This window comes from Belonocnema kinseyi, chromosome 6 (genome assembly GCF_010883055.1).
Source record: "Belonocnema kinseyi isolate 2016_QV_RU_SX_M_011 chromosome 6, B_treatae_v1, whole genome shotgun sequence".
NCBI lineage: Eukaryota > Metazoa > Arthropoda > Insecta > Hymenoptera > Cynipidae > Belonocnema > Belonocnema kinseyi.
The window spans coordinates 36,845,932-36,864,440 of NC_046662.1; the positions used below are offsets into that span (position 1 = coordinate 36,845,932).

Consider the following 18,509-nt stretch of genomic DNA (forward strand, 5'->3'; position numbering starts at 1 on the left):
TGAGTTAAAGGGGAAAAAATATTTATTTTCAGTCTTTTTATCTGAATTTGAAGAAGACAAGTTTTTATTTTTAACATTTTCTTTTACTACTAGATAATTTCATTTTCATTGAACATTTTATTTTTCGAACAAGAAGTTTAATTTTCTGCGAAAAAATTGACCATTTTTTGCTTTTTTGTTTTGTCGATGGAAAGTTTTTTTTAATTTTAAATCCCTTTTTCCCAATTGGTAGAACGTTCCAAATTTTCCATTTTTGTTCTTTGTTTTGAACCGTACATTTTGTAATTTAAAGAATTTAGAAAAGAAGTTTGGATAACTTGAAAAATTAAAAATGAACAGTGTGTGAATTTGAAAATTGTTGATAGAAAAAGTTTTAGGTTGATCAATGCCAAATACAAATAAATTAATGGCCTTTACAATCAAACTTGAATTCTACTGAACAATAATTGAATTCTGAATTTGTTTAAAATTAAGCAATTTGAAGATTATATAAATTTTAGCGATCTTTTTTTTCAATTTAAAAATAATTTGACACTAACAAGATCATATTTAAACATTTTTATTAAATTTTAAATCCTATTTAAATATTGTTTAAAACGAAAGAACATTTTTTAATATCAAGCAATATTTCATTGTTCATTTAAAATAAGCAATTATAAATCATATATTCAAAAGATTTCAATAGATTTTACAAAATTTTAGAAGTTTTCAAAACATATCCCATGAAAACAAGTTGGATTAAAAAAATTTTTAACCCATCGTGCTCTTGTTCACTGCGGTTGGATTGCACTTTTTCTAGCGAAATTCTGCAAAAAGCTGTCATGAAGATTCAAGAACAGGAGAGAATAATGAAGGAACAACAAAAGCGCTGTATGTCGCAACCGCGTTATCCCGCGATGTTTAATTACTACCACTACGAATTAAATCGGCAGTGCCGCTCAATCCGCAGCGAGCCTGCCGGAACAGATTCAAGTGCGAGTGTCGACGTCCTTCTCGGAAATTTAAGCATCCGCGCATCTCTTCAAAGTGACCTTCTCGCGGTTGAGGACTCCTCCCAAGTTGTCTCTGCAAATCCCCAATCAGCAGCCCCTCCACTTTCAAAATCTCTCAATCCAAAAACAGAACAGCAACTTGATTCGAAACATATTCCCAAAATTGCCTCAACAAGTCCAATCTCAAATCCGAAATGCGAGAACTCGAATGATCAGAATCTCGAGAGCTCTGCGGAAACGGATCTTCAAGGAGGAGTTCAAAAAGAGAGTCGTTTGAGTCTAGATTACGATCAGGAGTTCAATCGAGAAAATATAATTGATAAACACGTCCGATTGCCGGATTGGGATCCGAGAACGGTTGAGCAACCAATCGAGAATGACGAGTGGGTCGCTTTTCTTCAGAAATCAATGGAGGAAGTGATGGAGGGCGAAGTTGGATCCTTAATTCAACAGAATTGTGTCTCCGTTTTTGTTTCGCCGTTGAAAAATCGCGCAGCCGGATCTCAAGTAATAGAATATGTCGCTTGTCTTCTGGCACTTCCGTTTGTCGTGCAGACTTCCGCGAAGAATATGGAGAAAATTAAGAAGGTTTATTTGGATGTGAGACTTATTCCGAATCTCGTTTATGCTATAAAATTGCTGATGGAACAGGAGCACGATAATGAAGCGGCTGATAAAACAGAAACACGATCTGCCGCGACTCTTTCGGCTGAGGAACTTCAGGCTGTTGAGTGTGCAATTCTACTTTTGTGCAGACTGGTCTATATTCAGGAACAATTTCTGACGCAGTTTTGCGACGCAGTTTATATTGTCAGCGGGATTCCGATTCTGCAGCAGCTTTTGACTCTGGAGAAACGAAAACCGATGGTGGTGGCTTATCTGGTGGCGATTTTGAATAATGTTTTGAGATCGCAGCCGGAAAATGCGGAACTGGTGGAGAAAGTCGTTTTGAGAGGGAAAAGTACGGGTGAGTTTAGTTTTTTTTAGTATATTTTAACAAGAGCGTTACGTTTTTAAGTTATAAAATAAATTCGTTACCAAAAAATGCATGAATCATCCAAATAGTAACATTTTCTACAAAATTTTTGAATTTTCATGCATAAAAATGAATTTTCAACACCACAGATTAATTTTCTACGGTAAAAAATTATTTTTTAACGAAATAGATAAATTTTTAATCAAATTGTTGAATTTTCGAACAAGAAGATTAATTTTATAAAAAAAGAAAGGAGTTAAATTTTAGTAATGAAATTTTCATTAAGGAGAATTGAGTTTTCAAACAAGAAGATTAATTTTTTTACGAAAAAAGATTAATTTTCAGCTAAATAGTTAAATTTTCATGTATAAAAAGGAATCTTCAACACCACAGATCAATTTTCTACGATAAAAATGATTTGTCAACGATATACAACAATTTTTAATCAAACAATTGAATTTTTCTTTTCTAAATTAGAAGAGGTGCGTTTTCTCATTTTTAATATTTTTGTCGAGTTGGAAGAGACAGCATTTTGAAATTAAATTGGAAGGGAAGAAATTTACATTAAAATTTTCTTCTGGATTTGAAGAGACCATTTTCCCTTTTGGCAGTTTATTAAGTTGAAGGGAGCACTTTTTTATATTCAACCTTTTTTTTAAGTTGGAAAGGAGGAAATTTTAGTTAACATTTTTTTCTAAATTGAAATAATTTTTTTAATGGGAAGAGGCAATTTTTTATTTTAAATATTTTTATTGAGTTGGAAGGGGTGAGAATTTTTCTTTTCTAGATTGGAAGAGGTGCGTTTTCTCATTTTTAATACTTTTATTGAGTTGGAAGAGACACCATTTTTGTTTTGATTTGGAAGCGGGGAGTTTTTTCATTTAAAAAATTTTTATTGGTTTGAAGGAAACAATTTTTTATTTTCAATCTTTTTTTTTTAATTGGAAAGGGATACAAATATTATTTTTTAATTTTTTCTAAAATGGAAGAAATTTTGGTTATTTACTTTGTTTTCTGAATTAAAAGAGGGACATTTTTTATTATTAATTTTAATGAGTTAAAGGGGAAAAAATATTCATTTTTAGTCTTTTTATCTGAATTTGAAGAAGACAAGTTTTTATTTTTAACATTTTCTTTTACTACTAGATAATTTAATTTTCATTTAACATTTTATTTTTCGAACAAGAAGTTTAATTTTCTGCGAAAAAATACTAATTTTCAACAAGTTATATGAATGTTCAATAATAATAATAATTTTTTTAATAAAAAAGTTTACTTTTGAACCAAATAATTCAATTTTTACCAAATTAATCAGTTTTCAAGCAAAAAATTAATTTTTTACGAAAAAATACTAATTTTCAACTAATTATCTAAGTTTTCAGATAGAAAAATAAATTTTCAACGCCAAAAAATTAATTTTTTTTAATTAAAAATTATTTCTTAACCAAATACACACCTTTTTAAACAAATAGTTGAATTTGCAACCAAGAAGATTAATTTTATAAAAAAAGTAAGAAGTTTAATTTTAGTAATGAAATTTTCATTAAAGAGAATTGAGTTTTCAAAATAGAAGATTAGTTTTTTTTACGAAAAAAGATTAATTTTCAGCTATATAGTTAAATTTTCAAGTATAAAAATGAATCTTCAACACCACAGATTAATTTTTTACGATAAAAATGATTTCTTAACCAAATACAAAAATTTTAAATCAAATAGTTGAATTTTCAAACAAGAAGTTTAATTTTCTACAAAAAAATTCTAATTTTCAACAAATTATATGAATTTTCAATAATAATACTAGCTTTTTAGAAAACAGTTTTTTTTGTACCACATAGTTAAATTTTCTATCCAATTGTTGAAATTAAAAAAAAAAGTTGGGTTTTCAAACAAGAACATTAATTTTATACAATAAAAAAAGGCAGTTAAATTTTAATTAAGGAAAATGGATTTTTAATAATAATACTCATTGTTTAGAAAAGAGTTCAGTTTTGAAAAAAAGTTAGATTTTCTACCAAATTGATGAGCTTTGAAAAAGAAAAGTTGAATTCTCATAGAAGAAGATTAATTTTTTACGAAAAAAAACTAATTTTCAACCAAATATTTCAATTTTCTGCTGTAAAAATGAAGTTTCAACACCACAGAATAATTTTCTTCGTTGAAAAATGATTTTTCAACCAAATACAACCTTTTTTAATCAAATAGTTAAATTTTCAAACAAGAAGATTAATTTTATACAATAAAAAAAGAGGCAGTTAAATGTTCATTAAGGAGAATTGATTTTCAATAATAATACTAATTTTTTAGAACAAAATTATTTAGTTTTAGACCAAATAGTTAAATTTTCAAGTTTAAAAATGAATTTTTAACACCACAGATTACTTTTCTACGATGAAAAATGATTTCTTAATCAAATACAAGCATTTTTAATAAAATAGTTGAATTTTCAAACTAGAAGAATAGTTTTCTACGAAAAAACACCATTTTTAAACAAAATTATGAATTTTCATAGGAATAGTGTGAACAGTATTATTTAATTTTGAATTTTTTCGTTTCTAAATTTTTATAAGTTTTTAGTTGATTTTTTCATTTGAAAAAGTTAACCCAAAATGGAGTAGTAAAATTTTCAAATATGAAAAATGAATTTTCAACACTACAGATTAATTATTTACGGTCAAAAATGATTTCTCAACCAGATACAAAAAAGATTAATTTTCTACCAAAAAAGACTAATTTTTAATAAATTATGTGAATGTTCAATAATAATTCTAGCTTTTTAGGAAAAAAGAGTTTAGTTTTGAACCAGATAGTTAAATTTTCAACCAAATTTTTGAATAAAAAAAAAAGTTGAATTTTCAAGCAAGAAAATTAATTTTCTACGAAAAAAAGAGAGATTTAGATTTTAGTAATGAAAATTTCATTTAGGAGACTTGATTTTCAATAATACTATTTTTTTCAAAACAGTTTATCTTTGAACCAAATAGTTAAATTTTCTACCAAATTGATGAATTTTTAAAAAGTAAAGTTTTCAAACCAGAAGATTAATTTTTTACGGAAAAAAACTAATTCTCAACCAAATATTAAAATTTTCAACTGTAGAAATGAATTTTCAACACAAAAGATTAATTTTCCACGACGAAAAATAATTTCTCAACGAAATACAAAAATGTTTAGTAAAATAATTGAATTTTCAACCAAGAAGATTAATTTTATACAAAAAAAGTGGAAATTAAATTTTCATTAAGGAGATTTGATTTTATATAATAATACTTATTTTTTAGGAAAGATTTTAGTTTTAAATCAAATAGTAACATCTTCTACCAAATTAATTAATTTTCAAAAAGAAAAGTTGAGTTTTCAAACAAGAAGATTAAATTTGTACGAAAAAAGACTAATTGTCAACCAATTATTTAAATTTTTAAGTGTCAAAATGAATTTTCAACACCGCAGATTAATTTTTTTCGATGAAAAATAATTTATCTACTAAATACAAACATTTTTAATGAAATAGTTGAATTTTTAACCAAGAAGTTTAATTTTACACACACAAAAAAAGGAACTTAAATTTTAGTAGTTAAACTTTTATTGAGGAGAATTGATTTTCAATAATAATACTAATTTTTGAGAGAGAAAAGAGTTTAGTTTTGAACTAAATAGTTAAATTTTCTACCATATTGATGAATTTTAAAAAAGAAAAGTTGAAAAGTTGAGTTTTTAAACAAGAAGATTAATTTTTTACGAAAAAAAAAATAATTTACAACCAAATATTTAAATTTTCAAGTATAAAAATGAATTTTCAACGCCACTGATTAATTTTCTACGACGAAAAATGGTTTCTCAAACAAATACCAAATATTTAATCAAAAAGTTCAACCAAGAAGATTAATTTTATACCATAAAGAAAGAGGCAGTTAAATTTTCATTAATAGAAATGGATTTTCAATAATAATACTACTTTTTTAGAAAAATAGTGTTTAGTTTGGAACGAAAAAGATCAATTTTCTACCAAATTGATGAGTTTTTAAAAAGAAATTTTGAATTTTCAGACAAGAACATTAATTTAATACCAAAAAAAGGAATAAAATTTTATTAGTTAAATTTTCAATAAAGAAAATTTGTTTAATTTTTTACGATGAAAAATAATTTTTCAACCAAATATATAATTTTATATATATATATATAATATGAATGTTCAATAATAATACTAGAATTTTAGAAAAAAGTTTATTTTTGTACCAAATAGTTCAGTTTTCTACTAAATTGTTGAATTATAAAAAATAAAAGTTAAATTTTTAAACAATAAGATTAATTTTCTACGAAAAAATGCTATTTTTGACAAAATATATGAATTTTCATAGAAATAGTATGCGCAATAGATGTATTGTTAGTCAAGATATTATTTAATTTTATATTTTTTCTTTTAAAATGTTTTTAAACCAGTTATTTGATTTTTTTTAAAGTTAACCGAAAATGGAGTAGTCAAATTGTCATGAAGGATAATTAATACTTAATAATAATACTCATTTTTTGTAAAACATAAATTTTCTACCAAGTTTTTGAATTTTTAAGAAAAAAAAGCGAATTTTCTACCAAATAGTTGAATTTTCCACCAAGAATATTAATTTTGTGCAAAAAAGGCGGAAGTTAAATTTTATTAGTTACATTTTTATTAAGGAGAATTTATTTTCAGGAATAATACTAATTTTTTAGAAAAGAGTTTAGTTCCTAACCTAACTGTAATATTTTCTAATAAATTGTTAAATTTTCAATAAAAAAGTTGATTTTTCAAACAAGAAGATTAATTTTCTACGAAAAAATAATATTTTCAAACAAAATATATGAATTTTCATAGGAATAGTTTAAACAGTAGATGTATTTTTACTCAACATATTGTTTAATTTTATATTTTTTCGTTTCCAAATTTTTTAAATTAGTCAGTCGATTTTTTTCATTAAAAAATTTAAACCAAAATGGAGTAGTTAAATTTTTATTAAGTATAATTAATATTCATTTTTAGTAAAACGGATTAATTTTGTACCAAAATTTGGAATTTTGTTTCAAATAGTAGAATTTTCTATCAAGTTGTTGAATTTGTAAGTCAAAAAGACGAATTTTTTACCAAGCTTTTGAATTTTCAAGTATAAAAATGAATTTTTAACATCACAGATTAATTTTCTATGATAAAATATTATTTCTCAACCAAATGCAAACATTTTAAATAAAAAAGTTGAATTTTCAAACAAAAAAATTAATTTTCTACGAAAAGAAAATTCATTTTCAAGAAATTATATTAATGTTCAATAATAATACTAGCTTTTCAGATAAAAAAGGTGTAGCTTTGAAACAAATAATTAAATTTTCTACCAAAGTGTTGAATTAAAAAAAAAGTTGAATTTTTAAATAAGAAGATTAATTTTCAATAAATTATATCAATGTTTAATAATAAATAATAATAATAAAATAATTATAATAATAAATAAAGAGTGGGGTTTTTTTTAAGAAATAATTTTCATTGTTTAATAATAATACTAGCTTTTTAGAAAATAGTTTATTTTGTATCAAATAGTTAAATTTCCTACTAAATTGTTGAATTATCAAAAAGAAAATTTAGTTTTATATTTTTTCGTTTCTAAATTTGTTCAACTAGTTAGTTGATTTTTTTTTTAATTAAAAAAGATTACCCAAAATGGAGTATTAAAATTTTCATTGAGGACAATTAATACTTAATAATAATATTATTTTTTTGTAAAACAAAAAGAGAGTTACATTTTCAGGTAAAAAATGAGTTATTTACCAAAAAATACGTGAATCCACCTGATAGTAGAGCTGTCTACCAAATGGTTGAATTTTGAATATAAAAATGAATTTTCAACACAACAGATTCATTTTATACGATGAAAAATGATTTCCTAACCAAGTAAAATTTTTTTTAAATCAAATAGTTGAATTTTTAAACAACAAGATTTATTTTCTACAATGAAGAAAGGAAAAGATTAATTTTCATTAAGGAGAATCTATTTTCAGTAATAATACTAACTTTTTGTAGAAAACTGTTTATTTTTTTACCAACAAGTTTAATTTTTAACGATAAAAATTAACTTTTTACTATAAAATATAATTTCTCAACCAAATACAGAAATTTTTCACCTTATAGTTGAATTTTCAACAACTTATTCAATTTTATTTTTTTTTTCTACCAAATTGTTACATTTTTAACTATTTTTTTTGACTTTATAAATGTTTCTGAATTGAAAATCTGACTATTTAGTTTAACATTTGGTTGAAAATTTAACTTGTTAAAAATTTACTTTTTTCATATTCATATTTTCGAATTGAAAATAAATTTTTTGGTGGAAAAAAATAATATTTTCCGGTTAAAAATTCAATTGTTTTATAGAAAGTTCGTATTTTTGACTCGGAAATTCTACTATTTGGTTGAAAATTAAATTCGTCGTTAAAAATTCATATTATTCGGTTGAAGATTTAATTTTTTGTACAAAATTTGTGTTTGGTTTAAAAATTCAACTATATGGTTGAAAAATAATTTTTTTTTAAACTTCATATTTTCCGATTAAAAATTATATTTCTTGTAAAACAAGCACATACAATTTTAGACAAATAGTTGAATGTTCAACAAAAAAAAGAAATTTAAAAATAAAAATAGTAGGTAAAGTTTCATTAAGGAAAATTGACTTTCAATAATAATACTGATTTTTTAGAAGAAAAGAGTTTACTTTTGAATCGAATAGTTACATTTTCTACCAAATTGTTGAATTTATTCAAAAAAAAAGTTGCAAAGTTGAATTTACAAACAAAAAGATTAATTTTATACAAAAAAAAGGTGAAGTTAAATTTTAGTAGTTAAATTTTCATAAGGAAAAATTGATTTTAAATAATAATACTAATTTTTTAGAAAACAATTGTTTAGTTTAGAACGAAATATTTGAGTTTTTTAACAAATTAAAGAGTTTTCATAAAGAAAAGTTGAGTTATCAAACAAAAAGATTAATTTTTTAAGAAAAAAGGCTCATTTTCAGCCAATTATTTAAATTTTCAAGTATAAAAATGAATTTTCAACGCGACAAAATTTTCTAAATCAAATAGCTGAATTTTCAAAAAAAAAAGGTTGAAAAGTTGAGTTTTTAAACAAGAAGATTAATTTTATACCAAAAAGTAAATGAATTTAAATTTTAGTAGTGAAATTTTCATCAAGGAGAATTGATTTTCAATGATAATACTATTTTTTTAGAAAAGAGTTTAGTTTTGAACTAATTCGTTAAATTTTCTACCAAATTAATTCATTTTCAAAAATAACAGTTGAGTTTTCAAACAAGAAGATTAAATTTGTACGAAAAAAGACTAATTTTCAACTAAATATTAAAATTTTCAAGTATAAAAATGAATTTTCAAAACCACAGATTTATTTTCTACAATGAAAAATTATTTCTCAGCCAAATACATACATTTTTCACCAAATAGTTGAATTTTTAATCAAGAAGTTTAATTTTCTACGAAAAAAGGCTAATTTTCAACAATTATATGAATGCGCAATAATAATTTTAGAAAACAATTCATTTTTCTACCAAATGTTAAAATTTTCTACTAAATTGTTGAATTTTCAAAGAGAAAAGTTGAAAAGTTATATTCTCAAACAAGAAGATTAAATTTTTAGGAAAAAAGAAAAATTAAGTTTTCAAAGAATAAGATTAATTTTTGACGATAAAAGACAAGTTTTCAACGAAAAATATGAATTTTCAACAAAAAAGTTTATTTTTAACTGAAACATTAATTTTTAACAAGATATTGTTAACGACAAAAGAAGTAAAATTTCTATAAAGAGAGGTACATAATCAAACCAAAAGGATGAATATTAAAAAAAATTGTTGACATTTATATTAAAAAAAAATAAATAAATCAAGAAAGAAACAAAATTTTTAACAGACTTTTTAATGATCAAATCAAAAACTAGACTTTCCAACAAAACAGTTAAATTTTTAACCAAAATGTATGCCTTTCTAAGAAAATTGTTTAATTTTCAATAAAATAATAATTTCCATACTTTTCAGAAACTATTTTGATATTATTTTTAAAAAATTGTGTCACTATTTACACTATTTTTGATCTGTAAAGTGAATCCGAGGCCTGGATGTGCATTAATTAATAATTTTTTAAAGAAATTCTCGGGAAATTTGTCTACCATCAGTACAATTTTTTGAAATTTAATTCAGTTTTCGAGATATTTAAAAAACAAAATTAGAATTCGATTGTTTTCAAAAGTAGACCTGGAAAAAGCATGGAATTTTGAAACCCGTCTTTTATAGCAACCCTTTGACCAATTTCGGTGTTTTTTTTTTATCAAAGCGTTTTTTTATATTCCAGAGGCGATAGAAAGGGTAGAATTGCTTGAAAAATTGTTGGCCCATCGACAAAGTATTCTGAAAGCAAGGACTTGTACTTTAATTAGACTTTTGGGAAGATTTAGCTGCAGGGCTTTGCAACACGTCTGGGGAAAAAGGCTGAAAAATGTTTTAGAAAATTTAACTACTGATGGCGACTCTGCTGTGAGAAGTGTAAGTTTTTCAGAAAAAAATATAATTTAATAAATATATAATAAAAAAAATATAATATAAAATATAATATGACCGGGAAATCGGGAAAAACAGGAAATTCAACTTGGAACAGTGAATTTTCTAAAAGAATTATAATTCTGAACTGGGGCCATAGATTTCAGTAAAGTATTATAATTTTGACTTTAAGACCGGGAATTTCCGCAAAGAATTAGAATTTTTACTTCAAATAGGAAATTTTCTAAAAAAAAACTTTACTTTGAATATTTTTTTTATTCACTTTAGAACAAGAATTTTCGTTAAAAATTATAATTTTTATTTGGGAACAGGAAATTTAAGTAAAGAATTAGAATTCTGACTTTAAAGAGGAAATTTCGTAAATAATTATAATTTAAATTTAGGATAGGCAATTTTCACAAAGAATAAAGAATTATAATTTTTATTTTGGGTTCACTTTAGAGTAGAAATTTTCTTTAAGAATTATATTCTTTATTTTCAAAAAAAAAAAAAATTCAGAATTTTTGGACATAAAATAGGAATTTCCGAAAAAATTATATTCTGATTTAGAAGAAGGATATTTAAATAAAATCTCTAACAAATTAGAATTCGTCACAATTTGATACTTCCTTTTTCTAAATAAAAAAAAATAACTGTCTTTCTAAATTAATTTATTTAGAAAATTTTGAACAGAATTATATTTTTGTCTTCGAACAGATAATTTTTGACATGGAATGGGAATTTTCGGAAAATATTTTAAAATTTTATTTATAAAAAGGAAATTAAAAAAAACTTCTAAATAAAAAGTTCTGATATTTTGAAAATTCCTTGTTCAAAATCAGATTGTTGAAATTAAAAAAATATTTCAATAAAATTTTTTCAGAATTTGACATTTTTCTCTTTCAAATTTGAGAAAAAGTTGGTTGCTATGGTTCCATATTATAATAAAAAATGTTGTAAGTAAATATAAATTTCACTTTGAACAGGAAATTTTGGAAATTAGTTAAATTCTGATTTTTGGTATAGGAAATTTTTTAAATGAATTATAAATTTTGATTGGGGAAAATAAATTACATATTTTAAAAATTCCATAAAGAATTATAGCATTTGGGAAAAATTAAAATCATAAAATTTAAAAAATTCGTTGTTCCTGAAATTTGTGTGATTTTTGTCTTTAAACAGATTCTTTTTAACATGAAAGGAAACATTTTGAAAAATCTTTTTAATTTTTATTTATAAAAAGGGAACATAAATTTGGTACAGTTTTGAGACTTCTGTCTTGAATTTTGGATTTATAATTTGGTACAAATTGAAACTTCTTCCAAATTTTGAAGAAGAAAGGAATCACTATATTTCTAAATTTTAATAAGAAATTTTGTAAATAAATATAACACTGATTTGGAACACATAATTTTTTTACATGACACGGGAATTTAATAAATTTATTTTTATTTTTATTTAAAACGCGAGAATAAAAAAAGAATTCCTGTTCAAAGTCAGGATTATAATTCTTTTTCCCAAATTATAGATTTTTATAAACAAAAGTTACCCTAATTTTAAATTTAGAATTATAATTTAATTTTCAAAATTCCCGGTTCCAAATCAGAAATCTTGGAAATTTTTAGAATGTTAAAAGTCTCTTGAAATCATAAAAAATGGTTCAAAATTGTTAAAATCGTTTTAAATATTTTAATATAACATAAAAATACAATTTAAAATTTTGTAAAAAAATATAATTTTGACTTGGAACAGAGAATTTTTTTTACATGGCACGGGAATTTTGTAAAATCATTTGAATTTTGATTTAGCACAAAAGAATTTTTAAAAATCCCTATTCAAGTTAAGAATTATAATTTTAAACATGAATAGGGATAATTATAATTTTTTTGAAAAATTTACTGTTATAAATAAAAATGGTAGATTCTCATTTACAAAAATTACCGGTATTTCAAATTTAGAATTATAATTTAATTTCCAAAATCCTCTGTTCCAAATCAGAAATCTTGAAAAAAATTCTTATGTTTACAGTTCTCTTCAAATCATAAAAAAATGGTTTAAAATCGTTTACATTTTTTTAAGTATTTTAAGACGACATAAATTATTATTAAAAATTTTTTTAATAAATATAATTTTCACCTGGAACAGGACATTTTTCAAAAGAATTTTTATTCAAATTTATAAAAAGGGTATAAAAAATTCCTTTTTCCAAATTTTGGAAAAAAATATTAACCATAATTCTGAGTCATAATAAAAAATTTTTGAAGTAAATATAATTTTGACTTGCAAAAGAGAATTTTCTAAAAGAATTAGAAGTTCTGTCGGCGACAAAATAAATGAAATATTTAAAAAATCGTAAAATATTTTTATTATTAAATTATCATTATTATTATTAGTTCATAATTAATAATAATAAAATAATAAATAATTGATTGATAATTAATTATTATTGATATTATTATTAATTATTAAAAAATTATAACTTTTTTAGAAGAGGTAATTTTTCACATGGAACGGGATATTTAAAAACATATTTTTAATTCTAATTTATAAAAAAGGAATTTACGAAAAAGAATCCTGTCCGAAATCAGAATTTGTCAGATTTTGAAAATTCCTTGTTCTAAATCAGAATTTGGTTAAACAGAATTTTTTTTGCAAATAAATTTTTTCTAGAATTTGAAACTTCCCTCTTCCAAATTTTGGTAAAATGAAGTCACTATTTACGATTTCTAATAAAAAAACATTTTTCGACTAAATATATAATTGTGGCTTGGAAGCAGAGAATTTTTGTTCATGTCACGTATCTTTGATAAAATAATTTTCATTTCGCTTAAGGATGGAATAAAAAAAATCCCTTTTCAAATTCCCAATTTTAATTCTTTTACAAAATTCTTTTTTCCAGAACAAAATTGTAGACTTTTATAAACAAAAATTACTTCTTGAAAATTTTTTGAAATGTTTACAATCCTCTTGAAATCATAAAAAATTGTTTAAAATCGTAATATCTTTTTAAATATTTTAATATGAGATAAATTATAATTAAAAACTTTTTTTAAATAAATATAATTTTTACTTGGAGCTGGACATTTTTCAAAAGAATTTTAATTCAAATTTAGAAAAAGGGAATAGAAAAACCTCCGTCCCAAATCTTTATTCTTTATTATCTTTAATCTTTATTATCTTATTTATAATGTTTGAGGTAAATATAATTTCGACCTGCAACAGAATTTGTTTGAAAAAAATTTTTTTTAAGTAAATTTTTTCTAGAATTTGAAACATCTCTCTTCCAAATTTTGGTAAAATGAAGTCACTCTAATTACAAATTTTAATAAAAAAATTTATAGGAAATTTTCTAAATGTATTATAAGTTTTGATGGGGAAAAATAAATGAAATATAAACAAAAAACCATAAAGAATAATAAAATATAGGAAGATATTTTTTATTCTAATTTATAAAAAGTGAATTCACAAAAACAATCCCTATCCCAAGTCATAATTCGTCAAATTTCGAAAGTTTCTTGTTCAAAATAAAAATTTGTGTGAATTTAAAAATTAAATATAAATTAAATATAAAGAAATTTCGATAAAGAATGTTAATTTTGACTTTGGAACAGGGAATTTTGTATAGAATTATAATTCTGTCTTGGAACAGGTTTTTTTCTAACATGGAAGGGAACATTTTGGAAAATATTTTTAATTTTTACTTATAAGAAGGGAATTCAGTCAGGATTCTTCAAATTTTGAAAATTCCTTGTTCTAAACCTGAATTTATTTGTATAAAATTTTGTTTGGAAGTAAAATTTTTATAGAATTTTAAACTTTATTCTTGCAAATTAAAGAAAAAAATTTGTTACTAAATGTTTGAATTGTAGTATAACATGTTAATGAAAATAATTCAATCTTGGAACAGGGAAATATAAAAAAATCTCTGTTCAAATTCATAATTTTGTAAATAATTATAATTTTTCTACAAAATTCTTTTTCCAAATCAAAATGGTAGATTTTTATAAATCAAAATTACACAAATTTTCAATTTAGAATTATCATTTAATTTCCAAAATCCGTTGTTCTAAATCTGAAATCTTTGAAATTTTTTAAATGTTTAGAAGTCTCTTAAATTAATAAAAAATGGTTTGAAATCGTTAAAATATTTTAAATTGACCTAAATGATAATAAAAAATTTGGTAAATAAATATAATTTTGACTTGTAACAGGAAATTTTTCAAAAGAATTTTTATTCAGATTAGAAGAAGGGAATAAAAAAACCTCTGTTTCAAGTCGGAATTCGGCACAATTTGAAACTTCCCTTTTCCAAATTTTCGAAAAAAAGAGTGACCATATTTCTAAATTACGATAAAAAAATTTTTTTAGGTAAATTTAATTTTGACTTGTAACAGGAAATTTTGGAAATGAATTTAATTATGTCTTGGTGTAGTGAATTTTCTAAAATAATCAGAAGTTTTAACGGGAAAAATATAAATTAAATATAAAAAAATCCCTATGAAGAAATATAGATTTTTCTCAGAATAGGTTATTTTTCACATGGAATGGAACATTAAAAAAATAGATTTAATTCTAATTTATAAAAAGGGAATTTACAAAAAAATCCCTGTTCCGAGTTAGGATTTCGGAAAATTTCTTATTCCAAATCAAAATTTGTTTAAATACAATTTTTTTTGTTTAAAAAGAAATCCTGTTTTTAAATTCTGAGTTATAATTCGCTTACAAGATTCCGTTTTCCAAATTTTAGATTTTTATGAACAAAAATTACCCAATTTATTTATTTATTTTATTTTTAATTAATTTCGTTGCAGGCAGCTGAAGATGCGGTTAAAGAATTGAAACAACTGCCTTATTATGAGCAACAAACTCCAGTGGAGTAAGACTGAAACATAAAATTATACTATTACAAAATAGTATTGTATATTATATTATCGATTATATAATTTTAAATTTAAAAACAAATATTTTTATATTGAAAGACTGCATTTCTACGAATATAGAATTTTTTAAGGATAGAATAGAAAAAATAGAATAGGATAGAATTTTAATCTTGTAACATTTTTAACGCAGATTTTTTCAGGAAAGGAATAAAACAGTAAGATTGCGGACTTATTTATTAATATAAACAAATAAAAAGATTCATTTTAAATCCATGAGGACGAATTTTTAACAAAATAATTAAATTTTTAAACCAAATAGATGAATGTTTAACAACGCAGTTGAATTCTGAATAAAAAAATACTTTAAAATAAATTATTTTAATTTCGAAAAAAATTATTGAACCTTCAACAAAATACATGAATTTTCAAATAAATAGTTTTTAAGAAAAAATGAAAAAGTTTCAGTAAGAAAATTTCTTTTAAAAAAACGAATTTTAAATCAAAAAGATTCATTTTTATTACAAAAATGTTTTTTTTTTAATAAAACGGATGAATTTTGAACTAAAAAACGAAATTTCAACAAGAAGTCTGAATTTTTAAACAAATAAAATTTGAGTAAAAAAGTTATTTTTCAATAAAATAATTAAATTTTCAATCAAATGGATGAACATGAAATCAAATGCTTGAATTTTCAAACAAAAAAGATGAAACTTGATTACATTTCCACAAAAAAAGAAAAAGTTTCAATAGAAAAATTTCTTTAAAAAAACGATTTTTTTTCAAACAGTTTCATTTTTGTCACAAAACTGTTTTTTTTTAAGAGATGCATTTTTAAACGAAAAAGACGAATTTCAAAAATACATTTTCAACAAAATATTTTAATTTTCAAATAAAAAACAAAAAGCCTGAATTTTCAAAGAAATGAAAGTCAATAAAAAATTAAATTTTCACAAAATAATCAAATTTTTAACCAAAGAGATGAACTTTCAACCACATTATCGAATTTTTAAACAAAAAATATGAAAATTTAACCAAAAATCATTACATTTTCAACCAAATAACTGAATTTTTTAGAAGATAGTTGAATTTTCGACAAAAAAATGACTTGAATAAAATAATTTAATTTCCAACAAAATAATTAAACTTTCATCAAAACACATGAATATTCAAATAAACAGTTTTCAAGCAAAAACGAAAAAGTTTCAGCAAAAAAAAATCTTTAAAACAAAACGAATTTTTAATCCAAAAGTTTCAATTTTTATCACAATACTGTTTTTTTTTCACTAAAACGGAGGAATTTTTAATCGAAAAAGACGAATTTTCAAAAAAATATTTTATTTTGCAGCCAAGAAAGATATAATTTGAAGTTGCAAAACCATAATATGAATTTTAAGCAAAAAGTTAATTTTTAACAAAATAATTAAATTTTTAACAAAATAGTTGAGTTTTCAACTAAAAAAAGAAATTTCAACAAAAAGCCGGAATTTGGAACACATAAAAGTTCAGTAAAAAAATTAATTTGTTACGAAATAATTAAGTTTTTAACCAAATATGAATTAATTAATATGAATTTAATAAGAATTTTCAGTAACTTTTAACCAAATAATCAATTTTTGCAAGAAGACAGTTAATTTTCGAAAAAAATTACTCACATTTATTTACGGAAAATTTTTCATTTTTTGTTGAAAACTGTTTATTTGAAAATTCATGTATTTTGTGAACATTTTAATTATTTTGTTAAAAATTAAATAATTACATTTTTAACAAAATAGTTGAATTTTTAACTAACAAACAACATTTCAATAAAATAATTTGACTTTCAACAAAACACATGAATTTTCAAATAAATGGTTTTTAACAAAAAAAAAGAAAAAGTTTCAGTAAAAAATTTCTTTAAGAAAACGTATTGTTAATAAAAAAAGTTTCATTTTGATCACAAAACTGTTTTTTTTTTATTAAAATAGATGAATTTTAAAAACAAAAAGATGAATTTTCAACAAAAAATTTGAATTTGCAACCAAGAAAGATAGAAGTTGAATTTGCAAAACCATAATATGAATTTTCAGCAAAAAGTTCATTTTTTTACAAAATAATTACGTTTTTAAAAGAATAGTTGAATTTCAACTAGAAAAAAAAAATCAACGAAAAGGCTGCATTTTCAAACAAATAAAAGTTTAGTACAAAAATTAATTTTTAACAAAATAATTAAATATTAAACAAATGGATGAACTTTTAACTAATTGATCTATTTTTCAAACAAAAAAGATGACACTTTAACCAAAAACTGTTACTTTTTCTACCAAAGAATTCAATTTTCGACCAAAAAATGACTTAAATAAAGTACTTTAATTTCCAACAAAATAATTAGATTTTCAACAAAACACATCAATTTTCAAATAATAGTTTTCAACCAAAATTAAAAAAGTTTCTTTTCATTTTTATCACAAAACTTTTTTTTTACTAAAGCAGATGGATTTTTGATCCAAAAAAACGAATTTAAAAATAAATATTTGAATTTTCAACATTGAATTTTTAATCAAATAGATGAACTTTTAACAAATGATGGAATTTTCAAACAAAAAAGATTAAACTTTAACCAAAAATTGTTACATTTTCAACCAAATAATTGAATTTTTAAAAAGGTAGTTGAATTTTTGACAAAAAAGTGACTTAAATAAAATACTTCAATTTCCAACAAAATAATTAAACTTTCAATAAAACACATGAATTTTTAAATAAATAGGTTTTTACAACAACAACAAAAGTTTCACTAAACAAATTTCTTTAAAAAACTAATTTTTAGTCTTAAAGTTTAATTTTTATCACAAAACTGTTTTTCTTTTATTAAAACAGATGAATTTTTAAACCAAAAAGATGAATTTTCTATAAAACAGTTGAAATTTGTAACAAAATTGATATGTTTTTATTTTGATTATTCTGTAGAAAATTCCTTTGTTTTAAATTATTTGTTACTAGTTATTGTAATTTTCGGTTGTTGGTGAAAATTAAACTTATTTTTAATCAAGAATATGAATTACAACTAAAATTATGAATCTTCAATAAAAAAATGCATTTTTTTAAAAGCTGTTTTAGTCAAAAA

The 18,509-nt window shown here is 22.3% G+C and overlaps 1 protein-coding gene across 2 annotated transcripts in view; it reads left to right on the top strand.

Moving 5' to 3' along the window:
• LOC117175157 (serine/threonine-protein kinase fused) overlaps positions 1 to 15,652 on the top strand; it is a 47,073-nt gene extending 31,421 nt beyond the window's left edge. The window contains exons 7-9 of one of the 2 annotated variants that reach the window (XM_033364751.1): positions 800 to 1,959; positions 10,345 to 10,535; positions 15,341 to 15,652. In XM_033364751.1, the coding sequence (XP_033220642.1) occupies positions 800 to 1,959; positions 10,345 to 10,535; positions 15,341 to 15,409 (1,420 nt within the window). In that variant the 3' untranslated portion in view covers positions 15,410 to 15,652. The remainder of the gene's footprint in view (positions 1 to 799; positions 1,960 to 10,344; positions 10,536 to 15,340) is intronic. The other variant, XM_033364752.1, reaches the window with a different exon arrangement.
• The last annotated feature ends 2,857 nt before the right edge of the window (positions 15,653 to 18,509 follow it).